The sequence below is a fragment of the Podarcis gaigeae genome (genome assembly GCF_964106915.1).
Source record: "Podarcis gaigeae genome assembly, chromosome: 7".
NCBI lineage: Eukaryota > Metazoa > Chordata > Lepidosauria > Squamata > Lacertidae > Podarcis > Podarcis gaigeae.
In genome coordinates this window covers 22,522,261-22,537,414 of record NC_139683.1, presented here as the reverse complement: position 1 = coordinate 22,537,414, position 15,154 = coordinate 22,522,261, and the positions used below count along the sequence as shown (strand labels likewise).

The window sequence follows — 15,154 nt, the reverse complement described above, 5'->3', positions numbered from 1 at the left end:
TGTCCCTGATCTCTGTATGTTTAGCTGGACGTCTGAACAGAGTCTGTGTATATTCAATTATACATGTTTAAGTTCTGCATGCAGGATCTGAGATGTATTTTTGTAAGGTTCATAATGTCATAGAAAGAGACTACACATGTTCAACTTGTACATGCATGTGTTCTATTCATTTCTTGGATGTGTGGAGGCCAGACATGGGGATTCTGCTTCTATTCCATGTATTCAGTGAACATTGTTTGCAAAGGGCTAAGGTCAATGAACAACAGGAATAATTATACTAAATAGAGAAGAATATATAGCTAGCAGCAACAACTGGTTTGTGGATTATGTTTTTATTATTTGGAATTCTCAAGGAAACCTTCTTGCCTCTGATCTTTAATCACATGGGCTTCCTCTTGGCCCCATCGTACCTTTCCTATTTTGTGGTATACATTCTAGCCAAGGTTCTGTTATTGTGGTGTCGCATATATGTTCCAAACTAAAGGAATAATATATACCACCTTATTGTTAATATTCAAAGCTTTAAGGCCCTGTTATGGTTGTGCTTGTAATTCCACGACTGATTTTCTCATCAGAGTTTTTGTTAATGCAAAGTAGCTGCAAGTGACTTGAAGTGGGGATTTTGAGTGGTGAACCATTTTTCTCTTCAATATGCCGCTTTAGCTACTTTTTGTCCTGAATGGGAAAAGATATGGAGATCCCATATTTTTTTTTCCATGGGTGGGGGTGGGGGGGGGGAGCTTTCTTTCTTCAAAGAAAGGATCTGGGAAAGAAAGTAGAGTAGAAAACGTTATAAATTTTTAATTTCATGTTGTGTGTTTAAGTGTGAACTTAAAAAGTGCGAAGAAGCCCCATATATGTGCATAAAAATATTATGATATTAGACTTATGCAGACCAGACTCCCAAAGCTATAGTGAAAGCAGAGAGTTGGAGCCATATGTCTGTGGGTCAGTAACCAAATAGCATTGTTGTGTTCTGATTAGTCGAGACAATTCTATTCAGTGCAATATAATGAGATTTCTCCTGGCTTTCTTTTCTTGGCTCACAATGGTGCCTATCACTTTGCCAAAAAATGTGTGTGTTTTCTATTCTGGCTCCTAGGCCTAACCTATACATTTAGAGTCTCAGCCCTGAGACATCATTGCTGACGGTACTTCTACGGGATTGTCAGTATTAGCTGTGGAAATACATCTGTTGCTAACAGTGAAAGGAAGATACTATATGTGTTTAATTATATTTTTCAGCTGTGCCAGTAGCTTACCCATATTATCTTGGGCCATGTACATTGACCATGTCTAATATGTGTTGATATTATGACATAATATGCCCTCCCACAGTTCATTTATGAAAACAAAAACACTCTTGTGTACTTATTTTCACAACCAGGCTGTTAGTGTGACCTACCCGCATTACACATTACTGTAAGCTCTTTTCTACCTGCTGCACACTGTATTCATTTACGAGATTTATTCTGCTTCAGTTTAGTAATTTTTGGGTGGCAATCCCATACACACTTACTTCGGGGTAAACTCCCCATTGAACTTTGCAGGACTCACTTTTGAGTAAATCTGCACAGGGTTGGGTTTCTGAGTCTTGTGATTTAATATTAGATTTATTTATTATTTTGGTTAGAAACAGATATTTTCCTGTAATATCTTATCAAAAGTTCTAACTGAACTTCACAAGCTGTAGTGTATTATATGTAGTACCTGGATCATATGGACTTTCTCTGGTTTGTAGAGAGTAGAGGGGCTAGCCTGTATTTAGTCACTTGAACACTCTTACCAGCTTAGTAAATATTAGAACCATGTATGTCTGCGTGTTTCTGGATCATCAGTTTATTGAAATTTGTGCTGCTTTGTTTGTGGGGAGATTAAGAGCAGAATGGCTGTTTAATGAGCATTCATTCTTATTTGGTTGCAGTTAGGTTAGATGACATTGTGTCAAAGCAATGTTATCCTACACATTACAATGCATTTTCCCATCACTTTTTGTATCTCAAAGTCTTTCCCTGCCATAGAAAATGGTACTGAGTTTATCACCCTTAACTTAACTTCCATGCTAATAAATGAGTTTACAGAGAATCAACTGTATTCTATTATAAACTTACAATTCTGGTTCCAACAAAAGATGCTGCATGTGGTCAACTGCCTGAAATTTGGGCATATAATTTCATATAACCAGGTGACAAGATTGGCTATGTTTCAATATCTGCAACTTACACACATTATGGAACAAATAATAGTTAAATATAGACCACACTGTCAGAATACTAAAATTGAAAGTATAATGGTACATGCTAACGTAAAGAAAATACCTCTTACCACTTTGGCAGCAGTTGTGGTCTGGCATGGCTGTAGGCAAGCCAGGGTTGGCCTTCCTGTACAGCTGGCTGGTGTCATTATGAGCCTTGGCCAACCATGGGGAGTGTCAGGACTCTCCTTAATTTCAAAGTCAAACTGGCCAATCATAGCCAATTTAGGGGGTGGAACTATTGGTGCAGAGCAGAATGAAGCCTACGGTTGGTAGACTTGAGTCAGATCTTTCTCAAGCACATTTAAACCAGCTGCACTTGCTTTCAGCATCACAGTTGGCAATGGGTGTTGGGAAGCTTGGATGCTCCTGAAGAGACTTAGCAAGTAGCCAAAGAATTTTGGCCATAAAGTGGCTGAAGATTGTTGGCAGCCGCAGTTGAGCCTGCAGAAGAGGCCAAAGATTGCATGTAAAAGAAAGTGGAAAAGGGATTTGAGAAATTTCTGTTTGACCATAAGACAAACATAGTGGATATGGATTTTTAAAACAATATCAAAAACATTAATAAGCACTAATCTAAATGAAAGTTTTTAAAAATCCACCAATCAATGGTATCTTACACCCCATAAATTAAGATAAACTTATTTTGCTGGAGATGTAGGAGATTAAGGGCGGGCTATCTTCATATTTTCTGGAGTTGTGTAAAAAACAACAACAAACCAAATCTGGAATTTGGTTCTCAACACAGTTCAGGAAATTAAAGGATATAATATGTCAAGAAGCTCTAAGAATACTCTTTTGTGTATATTAAAAACAGAAGTGAAAAATACCAACTTAAAATTGGTTGCTAGTTTATTACCAGGACCAAGATTATACATTGGTCAGCTTTGGAAAGAAAAAAAAATGGCTCCAACATTAAAAGAGTGGTTACAGAATATATGGACATATCTGATAAGAATTCCAAATAATCAGCAATACAAATTCATAGAAAGATGGACATTTTAAATTAAGTATTATAATAAAAAGTCAATGCTTGCAACTCTTTCCCATCCATATGATTTTGTATTCTTTCTTTTAACATATTCACAGTCCCAATCTATTACTCATTACGTATTCAAACAAAGCAAAGAAGGGTGGTACTGTGAGGCTGTAATGAAACACTTAATGATATCTAAAGCCACTCATGTGGAAAATTAGAAACTATTCTGAAGTTTTGGTGTTTTTTTAAGTCCAATCTTTTGGGGAAGCAGGTTTGTGGCACAAGAGTTCCAAATCAGCTTTAATTGAGCAGCCTTAATTTACCAGCATTTGATTGAATCCCTCCTGAAAATAGTGGCTGTCTGGACGTGCCCCTTGTGTTGGGTTTCTGTATCTGTGTAGATTCCTTCATTCTGCGGGTACATTTATATGTGTATTCCTGGAGATGTCATGATGTACCTCATTTTCAATAGCAATATTTTCAACTCATACTAACAAAAGTTTTGAAAAGGCTCCTGCAGAATCTAACCAAAAGGGAAAATAGACCTTCATGACATGGTGGATGGAAGGGTATGTATTGGTCTTCTTGCTTGGTTCACATCTCCTGCCACTGGACAATATTGGACTTCATATAAGCATTAAAGTAGACTTCAATAAAGAACTTCTGTGAACTACTCATGGACTGTTAACACTGTGTGGGGTGGGCCATTGGGAGGATTTTCTTCCCCTTCCCATTTGTTCTCTTTCTTGTGTGTTGCATACCTAAATAAAATCATTAAAAAGGATGGGAATAGAGACAGTGTGTACCAGGGACTGGGGCCACAAATCTTCCCTGATGGGAACCACCAAGGGATGGAGACTCTGTTAAACAGGCTGTAGGGCAAGAGCACCTTTGTGCTTTAATTTAAGCAAGTTTAAAGTGATACATATTCTGGAATTGTAGTGGCTGGTGCCCATTAGAACTGGTAGGGTAGAAGGCAGAAGGGTTAACAGAATCAATTACTTGCCAACTTAATCTAGTTTTGCTCCAATCTTTCTACAGACTGATATTGAGGAGTTAGCTAACAGGTGGTGCCACCCGCCGGAACTGGCTGTAATTAAGAAGTCAGGTAGGAACATAGGAAGCTACATTAAACTGAGTTAGAGCCACTGGCTCATCTAGCTCAGCATTTATGCTGACGGGCAATGACTTTCCATGGTTGCAGACAGGAAACATCCCCAGCCCTACCTGGAGATGCAGGGTATTGAACCTAGAACTTTCTGCCTGCAAAGCAGATGCTATACCACCTGGGTAACAAGTTTGCATTCTTTTAATAAATGAAATTAATGGTTTATCCTCATTTTGGGTATGTTCCCCCAACACCTTTAGTAGCAGTGTCTTATAATGTGTTACGCCTGCCAACCTAGCAGTTCGAAAGCACCCCCGGGTGCAAGTAGATAAATAGGGACCGCTTACTAGCGGGAAGGTAAACGGCGTTTCCGTGTGCTGCGCTGGCTCGCCAGATGCAGCTTGTCACGCTGGCCACGTGATCCAGATGTGTCTGCGGACAGCACTGGCCCCCGTCCTCTTAAGCGAGATGGGCGCGCAACCCCAGAGTCGGACACGACTGGCCCGTACGGGCAGGGGTACCTTTACCTTTTTATAATGTGTTACGGGAGCTGGTGGCGCTGTGATCTAAACCACTTGCTTATCAGAAAGTCAGCGGTTTGAGTCTGCACAATGGGGTGAGCTCCCATTTCTCTGTCTCAGCTGCTGCCAACCTAGCAGTTTGAAAGCACAACAATGCAAATAGATAAACAGGTATTGCTGTGGCGGGAAGGTAAATGGCGTTTCCGTGAGCTCTGGTTTCCGCCATAGTGTTCCGTTGTGCCAGAAGTGGTTTCGTCATGCTGGCCACATGACATGGAAAGCAGTCTGTGGACAAACGCCGGCTCCCTCGGCTTGAAAGCGAGATGAGCACCGCAATCCTATAGTCAGCTTTGACTGGACTTAACTGTCCATGGGTCCTTTATCTTTTACCTATAATGTGTGAGGCTTGTGCTTGGTAGCTGCTAGAGTAGGAGTAGGGAACCTGTAGTTTTCAGATGTTATTTGAATACAACTTTTACCACCCCTGACCATGATTGCTGAAGATCATGTGAACTGTCCATCTGCACAGTTGGGTCTCTGTATAGAGTGTCTGGTTCATACATGGTACTGTCTATGTCGTGGAGGTGACGAGATGCATCTTTCACCACACAATGTAAAGACTTTCAGTGGCTTGGTAAATGCTTGAATTGTACTTGTGGTATAATTTTATCTGTGGTTGGGAGTTGCTGTTTCAATATGTAGCAAGGTCAGACATTTATCCCCGATCTAAGTTTATTTTCCTATCTCGCTCACTATGTGAGAGCTTGGCTTTATCATGTTTTGCCCCCTGTTGTCAAATAATTCTCTCTCTGTATTATTGTTTGCTGCCAGTGCCTCTGCCCTATTTTTTAAACTTTGTTTTAATTATAGAAACAATTTTAATCTGCTGCACTAAAATCATTGCATCACCAACTGTACAAGTGCAGGGCATAATTGGCTAAAGCAACATGTATTACTCCAGGCCTCCCCCTCGCCCCACCCCCCTGGTCACACATACACAGCTCTGAACAGCATAAGATTAGATGATGGAGTGGTAAACACTCCTGATCCCTGACTATGCTAGCACACCCAGCATTGTCCATGCTTATCTCCTATTCATTAAAAAGGAAAGCCATCAAGTAAGAACAATACTGTTGCAGCAGTAAAAGGATACAAGTTATTTAATAATTGAACATTCTCATGAATGTTGTAAATGATGTGGAATGAACTCATTCTAATCCTGATACTGTAATGTCCAGGGGTGTTATATTTCTGAGTTAAGGTAGACTGATCTATTATTTGGCACTTGTTTATTTTTGTCACGTGAGATGAAGTCTTACAGACAGTTAATTCTGCATTTACTAGTGTGGGTAATATCTTCTCAGTAGTAACAGATTTTTTGGCTTCAAACAGATGGCTCTTATCTGCTGTACATAATATATTAGCTGAAATGACAGACTTTTCATAAATGCACTAATGCTTAATTTTGTTATTTTTGCACCATCAGTTTTTAAATATTGTGACACTTTTACAGTGGGTTAACCACTTTATGAATACACTAAAAGTATAGCTTACTGAAAGCATGTTGGGTGGGGAGGTACAAAGTTATGCATATGAAGTAAAATTTCTGCATGCTGAATTTTTTTAAGCCTACTTTCTTAATTGATTTTAAAAGAAATTTCTGATTAATGCTTTTTTGGATTCTATGGACAAGTAAAGTTTCAATTCAAATATAAGTCAAAATGTGATGAAATTCATTAAGTAAACTGGTTAAGATTTATAGCATGGCTAAGGTCGTAAATATCAATGAGAGATAGATACTAATTATAAAGGTAAACAGCATTAGATATGTAATGCAGGTAAGTATTATCAGCCGGACAAGATAAATTCTGTTTTGAAATAGGTAAAGAATTCTCATGGTGTCTCTAGCTGAAAAAGTAAGCAATGAAACGACTTTAATGAAGAGATCAAAACAGATGTATGCATTCTGAGGAAGCTTACAGTAATAAGTGCAAATCATAGTTACACCATAAATATATAAAGAATAATATGTAACTTAGCATTGGTCTCACAATTTTAATTGACTATATGGTTCTCTTCTACACGTTTGCTTTTGAGTCCCACACTAAACATTGTACTTACAAAGCACTTGCTGGATGGCATATTGGCAGGGAGCCAGACTTGCAAGATTAGTAAACAAAGACAAACTTTATTCAGTACTGAACATTGTGAACAAAAAGGGCAAGCAGGCAGGTCTGCCAAAACAATTCATTTTCTTCTTCCAGTTCCTCTTTCAGTTATTTGGTCTGATTTCATAATACACAGTTGCCTTCAGAAGGCTGTTATTAGTTTAAAATTTGTTTATAATTTCCACATTAGTAAAATATTATTGTTTCAATGGATTTTATGCCTTTTTTCTTTATGTACATTTACCTAATATAGTTTTAAAAGCTCAAAATACTAAATCCACTATTCCTTGTGCTTCTCTGTTGTGGGTTAGTAGTGAAGCAACAGGCATTGGCACACACTTGCAAACTCCATTCCCTTGCTCTTTTTAATGCTCAGGTTGCCACCTCCCAATTCAGAAATTATTCCTGTTATTTTTAAGGTTACAGGATGGGCTGAAGTTCAGCAAACTGGAACCAATGCTGTAGCAGTCTGACTGTTCTGTTTTGCCACCCAGAGCAGATGAGAGTGGGACCCTCAACAGTGTACCTACCTATGGGCAAGGGCTGTAGCTCAGTGGTAGTCTATGCTTTGTGCTGTGTCTTGAAAAGGAGTTACCATTAGTCTTCTTCCTAAACTGCATGCTGAATTCTCATATCTAAGTCTCATAGAGTTGCACAGGTATATTTGGCTCAGAATGTTTTATTTAGTTAAATTAGAACTACAATGAGAAAATAACATCCAACTAATCCTGATATGTTGATGCAGCGTGTGCTATAATAATGTGATTAGTTGGTTAATAAAATATTTAAATATTTAAAATGTAATCACTGACAGACCTATTTTCTTATTGCTGTCTTTGTATTATAAATCTTCTACTGTTTGCTTCTGCAGGAAATTGCATCAACAGTTTGAAATGTATAAAGAACAGGTGAAAAAGATGGGTGAAGAATCACAGCAACACCAGGAGCAGAAGGGTGATGCTCCAACCTGTGGTATCTGCCACAAAACGAAATTTGCCGATGGCTGTGGCCATAATTGTTCATATTGCCAAACTAAATTCTGTGCACGTTGTGGAGGAAGAGTGTCGTTACGCTCAAACAAGGTAAGAAAATATATTACAATGTATATTCCTGATATTTTATTCTGGTATTGTTTATTTCTATTACTTTGAGAATATATGTTATTCCAGATGTGTGAGGTCCACATCAGATTGTTTTGTCTTAATTTTTAAGTGATAACGTGGAAGAATTAGTGTCTGTAAATACCTTTTCCACATAATAATTGCAGCCTTTGTTCAGAAACCATGGATTAAGCTGGGAATCTTAATACCAATTTACAAAGGACTAAGTCCATTTGAACTTAACAGGGTTGGCTTCTAGGTAGAAATGCATATCAGATATTTTTAAAATAACATGATAGTTGCAGACCAGCTATTTCACTCATGGCTTTTAAGGGTAGGAGGTTAAATTAAAGAACTGTCTTTCCTGGCACATGAGTGGGTAAGTAAACAAATAAGTTTTTGTGAGAGGCCTTTGGCTTTTGTGAACTTATTTGGAAGGTTTGATTAAGTATCTGAAAAGCTAGTGTACTAAGTCCATTTCTTCTCTTGGCCAAAGGTACAAGGTTAGGCATCTGGATCATGGCAATACCTGGCAGGAGGGAGGATTAACCATTTCTCCACCAGCTGTTTTCTTACTGAAAATGATAAATGACCACGCAGCCTCTTCTTAAAAACCTCCAATGAAGGAGAGTCCACCACCTTCCGAGGGAGTCCATTCCACTGTCAAACAACTCTTACCCCCTACAATGCAGTAATCTCAGCTAAAACATCCATGATATCAAATCTCTGCTTAAAAACTTCCAAGGAAGGCGAGTCCACCACCTCGTGGGAGTCTGTTCCACTGTCAAACAGCTCTTACTGTCAGAAAATTCTTCCTGCTGTTTAGCTGGAATATCCTTTTTTGTAACTTGAATCCAATGGTTTGGTTCCTACCCTCCAGAGTGGCAGAAAACAAGCTTGCTCCATTTTCCATGTGACAGCCCTTTAGCTATTTGAAGATGGCTATCATATTGGTACCACTCCAGCGGGAAGGTAAACGGCGTTTCCGTGCACTGCTCTAGTTTGCCAGATGCGGCTTAGTCATGCTGGCCACATGACCCAGAAGCTGTACGCCGGCTCCCTCAGCCAGTAAAGCGAGATGAGCGCCACAACCCCAGAGTCGTCCGCGACTAGACCTAACGGTCAGGGGTCCCTTTACCTTTACCTATCATATTGGTCTTCTCTTTACCAGGCTAAACATACACAATTCCCTCAACCGTTCCTCATAAGGCTTGGATTCCAGGCTCTATCATCTTGGTCACCCTCCTTGGCCTTGCTCTGCTTCTCCAACCATGAACATTTGTCTTTAGTCAGAACCCCTGAACTGCTAAGGCCAATGTTTGGACAGAATAGCCACTCCATTGTCCCTTCTGCCTGGTTTTCTGTTTCACCACAGCAGTCAATCAGCATTTTGGGCCTTCTGAGTATGCTTAGTCCCCGTTGTCTTGGTTTTGCTCTCCTTAAGGATTTTTGCTAAATATTTTTGGACTTTTGCAGACCTTGAGATTTTCCTGCTATACATAGATGGTACCATTTTGGCTATACCACGGGAAATTGAGTTAAATCTTAGCATTAGCACTTTTGAAAGTCAAAAATCTTTAACAATTAGTCAACAGCCATTGATTCTACAAAAAAGGTGAAATGCTACATATATTTATAATATTTATCATTTATAACTCAATAGTTTAACCCAAAGTTAGCAGCCACCTATTACTTGCTACCCTCTCTAACTTTTATTGTTCTGAATCATACTGGCAGTCAACCATATTTGATTCAGCCCATTCCTTTTTAATAGACAAAGCTGCAACAGGAAAGCTGGCTAGATCAAACATGCATCTGGCTTGCCAGCTGAAAGAGCAGAAAGTCCAATTCTTGAACTTTTTGCAGCTTCCACCCTCCTTTGTAATTTGAAGGTCGGTGGGTGCAAATCAAATTGGCCTGTGGAAAAGGGTGAGTAGGGTGAAGAACTTTGGCACACATTCAAGGAGATGGGTGCGTGTCTGCTTACCATACCATAGCTTTTGAAAAATATCCTGCCATACTTGCAGACTGCTGTGTGAGACTCTTCTCACCAAAGTTCATAAGTCAACAGCACTTTCTATACTGATCATGTGACACGATTTGTCTCTGTTTCAATAATGCTGTGTTTCTAAAATTCACAACAAATTTCACACTTTTGAATGATTTTCAGTATATAGGTCATACTCCCAATAGAAATGGCAAAAGGATTTATGAATTTTCAACTGGCGTGTACTGATTGACCTCAGGCTAGTGACATAGTGGCATGTAGGAAGTGGACAGCAAAGTGAAAGCTCACAAGTTTAAAATCCCAGTACATTTTCCACATTGTGGATGGTGTAAAATATTTTATCATTTTAGAAAATGTTTCTTTAATGTACTTTTCCCAGGAGGAAATGAAGGCTGAGGCCCATATACATAACTGAGTAAGTATAGAGTTCTAGGAATTAAGGGCCATTTCCCAAAGGCTGGAAGACAAGTGAACCCTATGAGACCTGAATCTTATTGACAAAAAGGCGTAGGGACAAGCATCTGCCCTATAGTAGGAAGCTGCAGCTGCAAACTGGATTTCCCAATCTTAACCTTGTGCTCTTTTAATAGTGAAAAACTCAGGATAGAGAAAAAATTGACCACTCTGCACCCTCCTACACATTAACAGCAAAGAAGCATAGCCATAGGAGTTGTTTAAGGTATTCATAATACAATGTGTTTGAGCAAGGTACTTCTGCCTAGTAGTGAAGGGTTAGCACTTCAAATGGGAGAATTCCACAAAATCAGGCAGATAGAATCCACAAAACACTTCCAGATATGCCCTAGCTAGGAACAAATTGTGACAAACAGCATATCAGGAAAAGGAATGGAATATATGTGCAAATACTGGCATAGAATAGGCTTTACCAGTTCTGGGTTTCTTATGAAATGAAAGTTGACCAGACTTTAGCCTTCTTCAGCCATAATGCCATGAATGGACTTTGGACTTGCATACTTCCCATACTGTATTTTGCAACAGAGGCCAAAATAGGCAAAATATTATGCATGGAACGCAAATTTCAAACCATGGTTTTCAGGTATGTTTTTATGGAAAATCATAGTTTGCCTGAATTAAACTCCACATAAACTAAAATTTGCTCAAGCTAGCAAAGAAGGGAGAGCTGCCGACAGTGGGAGCATAGAATCATAAAAATTGTAGAGCTGGAGTCTAGGACTGCAATCTAAAATTGTATTCCGTATTCTTCAATATACCTAAATTCTTCATTCGATATAAATTGTGAGAATCAAGCAATTTTGTATAATTTATAATACTTGTTTTGTTAGGCTTGTGGATGGGCAAGAAGCCTGTAGGCTACGAAAGACCCTCTCCTAAACTTTGGAAAAATTATTTAGACATGCACCCTCATTTATGAGATTTCAGCAGGTATTGACTGCAGACTTTCACCGTACCTTCAAAGCTGTAATGTCTGGAATCTTTTTAATTTTTGTCTTTTTATATGAAAGGTAACTTTCATAGGAAGTTTGATTCTATGACCAGTTCTGCATCCTAGAATTATGCCTAGATGGTTTTGACTCCTTGTAGTCTGCAATTTCTGTGTAGTGTAGAATCTTCAGTGATGCTGATGTTTCTGGAGGACTGAGATATTAGATGTTACTGCTGGGAGCTATTGTACTCATTTCTATTAAGACACACACAGCTCTTGGCCATATATATTTCATATAGCTTTTATAATGATAGTTTCTTTGCAGTCTATGTACTAACAGATATTACTGGTGGGGGGAGGTTTCAGAATAGAAGTAACTTTCTTTTTCTCTTTTCTCTTTTCTTGTTCTTTCTTACTTGCTTTCATGGATATGCTCTCCAGGAGGATAAAGTGGTTAGAACCTTTTTTTTGTCTCAGATAATTTATGTTTTGGTATTTTATGTTCAACTGGGTTGCATTGCTGAGGTGCATTATGAGTGCAAGTCAGTTTGGCAGTACTGCTGGAACATGGTCATTTTCCTATTGTTGCTTTTGTAAACTATATAAAGTCTAAAGAGGAGATGCACATGATGAGATACTGGGGACATGCAGAAGATTTTCACCATGGAGCCGCAATTGGCTGCGGTTACATGATGCACATCCACCACATGTTTGAAGATGCAACTTCTCCACTTCATACTTTATATGTTTATAGTGGTGAGGAAGATACACAGATACTATGTAATGTGACCTGGTTTTCACTAAAGTCAGTAGTAGTTGATCCTTTTCAATTAAAGGCAAACAATGGAAATTGAATTTCTAACAAAAATTAATCAAAAGGAAACCAACCTTGTGATATATGAAAATTCTCTCTTAAGCAAAGTATTAACATTAAGCATATATTTGTTTTGCATTTTGCACATGATGCATGTTGAAAATTAATAATATCTTCCTCACTAATTGCTTTTCTCTTTAATATTGCAATATGGGATCATATTAGGAGGAAGAATCTGTTGTATAATAGCTATATTATTTGTAGCCTCTTTTACCCCATGTTCTAACTGGGCCTCAGCAAGTACATCAGCATATTTATAGCTGTATCCAGAGAGCTCACAGTATAAGCTTAATGGGTAAAAATGCAACCTTAAATTTATTAGTGAGCAAGCCCCATGAACACTAATACATTGGGTTGTATTCAGTGCTGCTGTTCTGCTTATGCAACATGTTCTCACATGCTCACTTGAACTTCCCTGACCTCTCTTCCCATTCTGGGGTAGATTTTTGGGGTGCACAGGGGGAGAAGAGGAGCTCTGCTTCTGGAGTGTGGGATAAAACCCATACTTCCAAGTTAGCATGCAAAAGCTTGCAAGACACATGCCATTACATAACAAAACCCTAATAGAAGCTGGTTAGATAATGTAAAGCTGTAGACCTTATTGACCTTTAATCTGTAAACATTGATTAATATCATTATGTCCCACTGCACATATAATATGGTTTTTATTATTAATACAAAAGGAATGTTATAAATGTAAACCTAAATTTTCTTTAAATGCTTATTTCATTTTAGTTCCTCACTGTATCCATATTGCATGAGTTATATACTAATATACACAGGGTAGTGTCTGAGTAAGTTATACTCAGGGTAGACCCATTGAAATCATAACAGTTTTGACTGACCTAAGTCCTTCGATTTCAGTGGATCTACTCTGTGACTTAGTTTGCACTACTCAAAAGTAAATGGTGTTTTAAGAGCACTCTCCCAATCTTGTGTTCCCAGCTTAATAGCTGATAGAAAATAATAAAAAGTACATAAGGCCAGAATAATATAATGTGTTGAATACAGGCTAGTGGGTCTCCTCTAAGCATGGCTTAATTTGTATCCAAGTCAATGTTCTGGGAATGCTGCTGCAGTTTATTTTGATGAAAAGAAAGAATGCTGCTTTTACAAATATTACAATTTTAAAATACTGGAAACACTTGCTGCTGTCTATCATCTTTTGTGTAATTTTTTGAAATGAAAATAATTTGCATAAGAGCACAGTTGTTCAGTAAAAGCCATTAGGGGGTTGTGCCTAAAGTCACTTATGCAGTTATTTAGAAGTCACTGGGGTAGTTAAAATGTAAATTTGAGTACTGAAACTCAGTGTGCTTAAGATCAAGCTCTAAAGCATTGTTTAATTTTTAAAGTTGTATTAATTCATTCTTCTACCTGTTTTTAATCAACTAAGCAGCCCGGAGCACTGGACTTATATTGGAAGAGAGGGGTATAAATTCCCTCAAAAAATAATTTATAAGAAACCTTCCATGGATTAACAGGGTCGTTCTTGGTTTTCCCTTTGTACTGCAAACTATTGTGCTCCATTGGATACTGTTCTGTACTTCTGTACAGAGGGGAATATTGCTGCTTCTTTTGAAAACAATAGTGTTCTTATTTATCTATAGCTTTGGCTTCCAAGTGGAATTTAAAATGATGTACCACTTGCTTGACACACTGTTTGTATAAGGTTGCCCTTATTGTGTTACTGGTTTCTCTTGGCCAGTGCTGTGACTGGCAGTAGCTCTTCAAGATCTTTGGAAGAGAGAGATCTTTTTCAGCCTTGCTGCCTGAAATTCTTTGAGTTACTGACCACCGCTCATCATTGCAGCAAGAAATGAGACATCTTCCTTTGACGCTGGAAGTCTAGGATTGCCCTCAAAATTAGCATTAATATAAATTATTCTGCTTCTGAGGTTTGGATTAGCCTGTAATTTGTATGGCATCACTTGTTCTTAATACATTTGCTTTGATGATTAGAGAAATTTTGTCTAGCCCCCCCCCCCAACCAGTTTCAAATTATATTTCTAATGTTTGTGGAAAGCTAAGATATAAATTCTAAAAATAAATATAATATAAATTCAAATTAGTTCTCCAAGGGATTCTCTATTCAGCTTTTGAAAACTTAAGAAAGAACTGTAAAATCCCCCTGTATGGCTGATAATGGCTCTAACATGATTTCAGTCAGATTTTTCAGTTCCATGGGGTACATTTTTGGAGCTTCCTTAAATAAGTGAATTTACACCAGGGAAATAATTACTAACTAGTCCTTATTATGGTCATTTACCCAATTCTTCTGAATTTTGGGGAATGCATTCCTTTGAGATCCCAAAGTTTGCTGTTGGGTATGTGTGCAGAGTCCATGTGTGAGCAGTGGAAGGTAGTGCAAAAATAACCAGGTAGGAGAGGTACTACTCCCATGGTAGACAATCCATACTACTGAAGAAAGGCCTCTGTCATCCCCACCAAATGCCTCTAAACACACTGCGCAAGTTTTGATGTGCATGTCAGGGCCGGCCCATGTCCAGAACCAGAACTGGGTGAAACCTCAGAAAAGGAGATTCCAGTCTGGCACCAGCAATTTCTGGGAAGAGTCATATTCCCAGAAGGAAACCACAACACCTAACTAAGAATACACCCCTGCTCCAAACTCTCCATCCACCAAACCCTGAAGGCTCTAGATCATTTGCCCTTGGCAATCTTAGCAACTCCACAAGTGCATATGAGAAGGTGCAACACTTGCTTGGAAGCACAG

At 38.5% G+C, this 15,154-nt stretch overlaps 1 protein-coding gene across 22 annotated transcripts in view; it reads left to right on the top strand.

Moving 5' to 3' along the window:
• The window catches only part of RIMS2 (regulating synaptic membrane exocytosis 2), a 348,435-nt gene that overhangs the window by 48,392 nt on the left and 284,889 nt on the right, over nt 1–15,154 (top strand). For 12 of the 22 annotated variants that reach the window (XM_083748888.1, XM_083748887.1, XM_083748869.1 and 9 more), the window contains 2 exons: nt 7,902–8,112; nt 11,985–11,996. In XM_083748888.1, coding sequence (XP_083605014.1) covers nt 7,902–8,112; nt 11,985–11,996 — 223 coding nt within the window. The remainder of the gene's footprint in view (nt 1–7,901; nt 8,113–11,984; nt 11,997–15,154) is intronic. The other 10 variants (XM_083748880.1, XM_083748886.1, XM_083748877.1 and 7 more) reach the window with 1 other exon arrangement.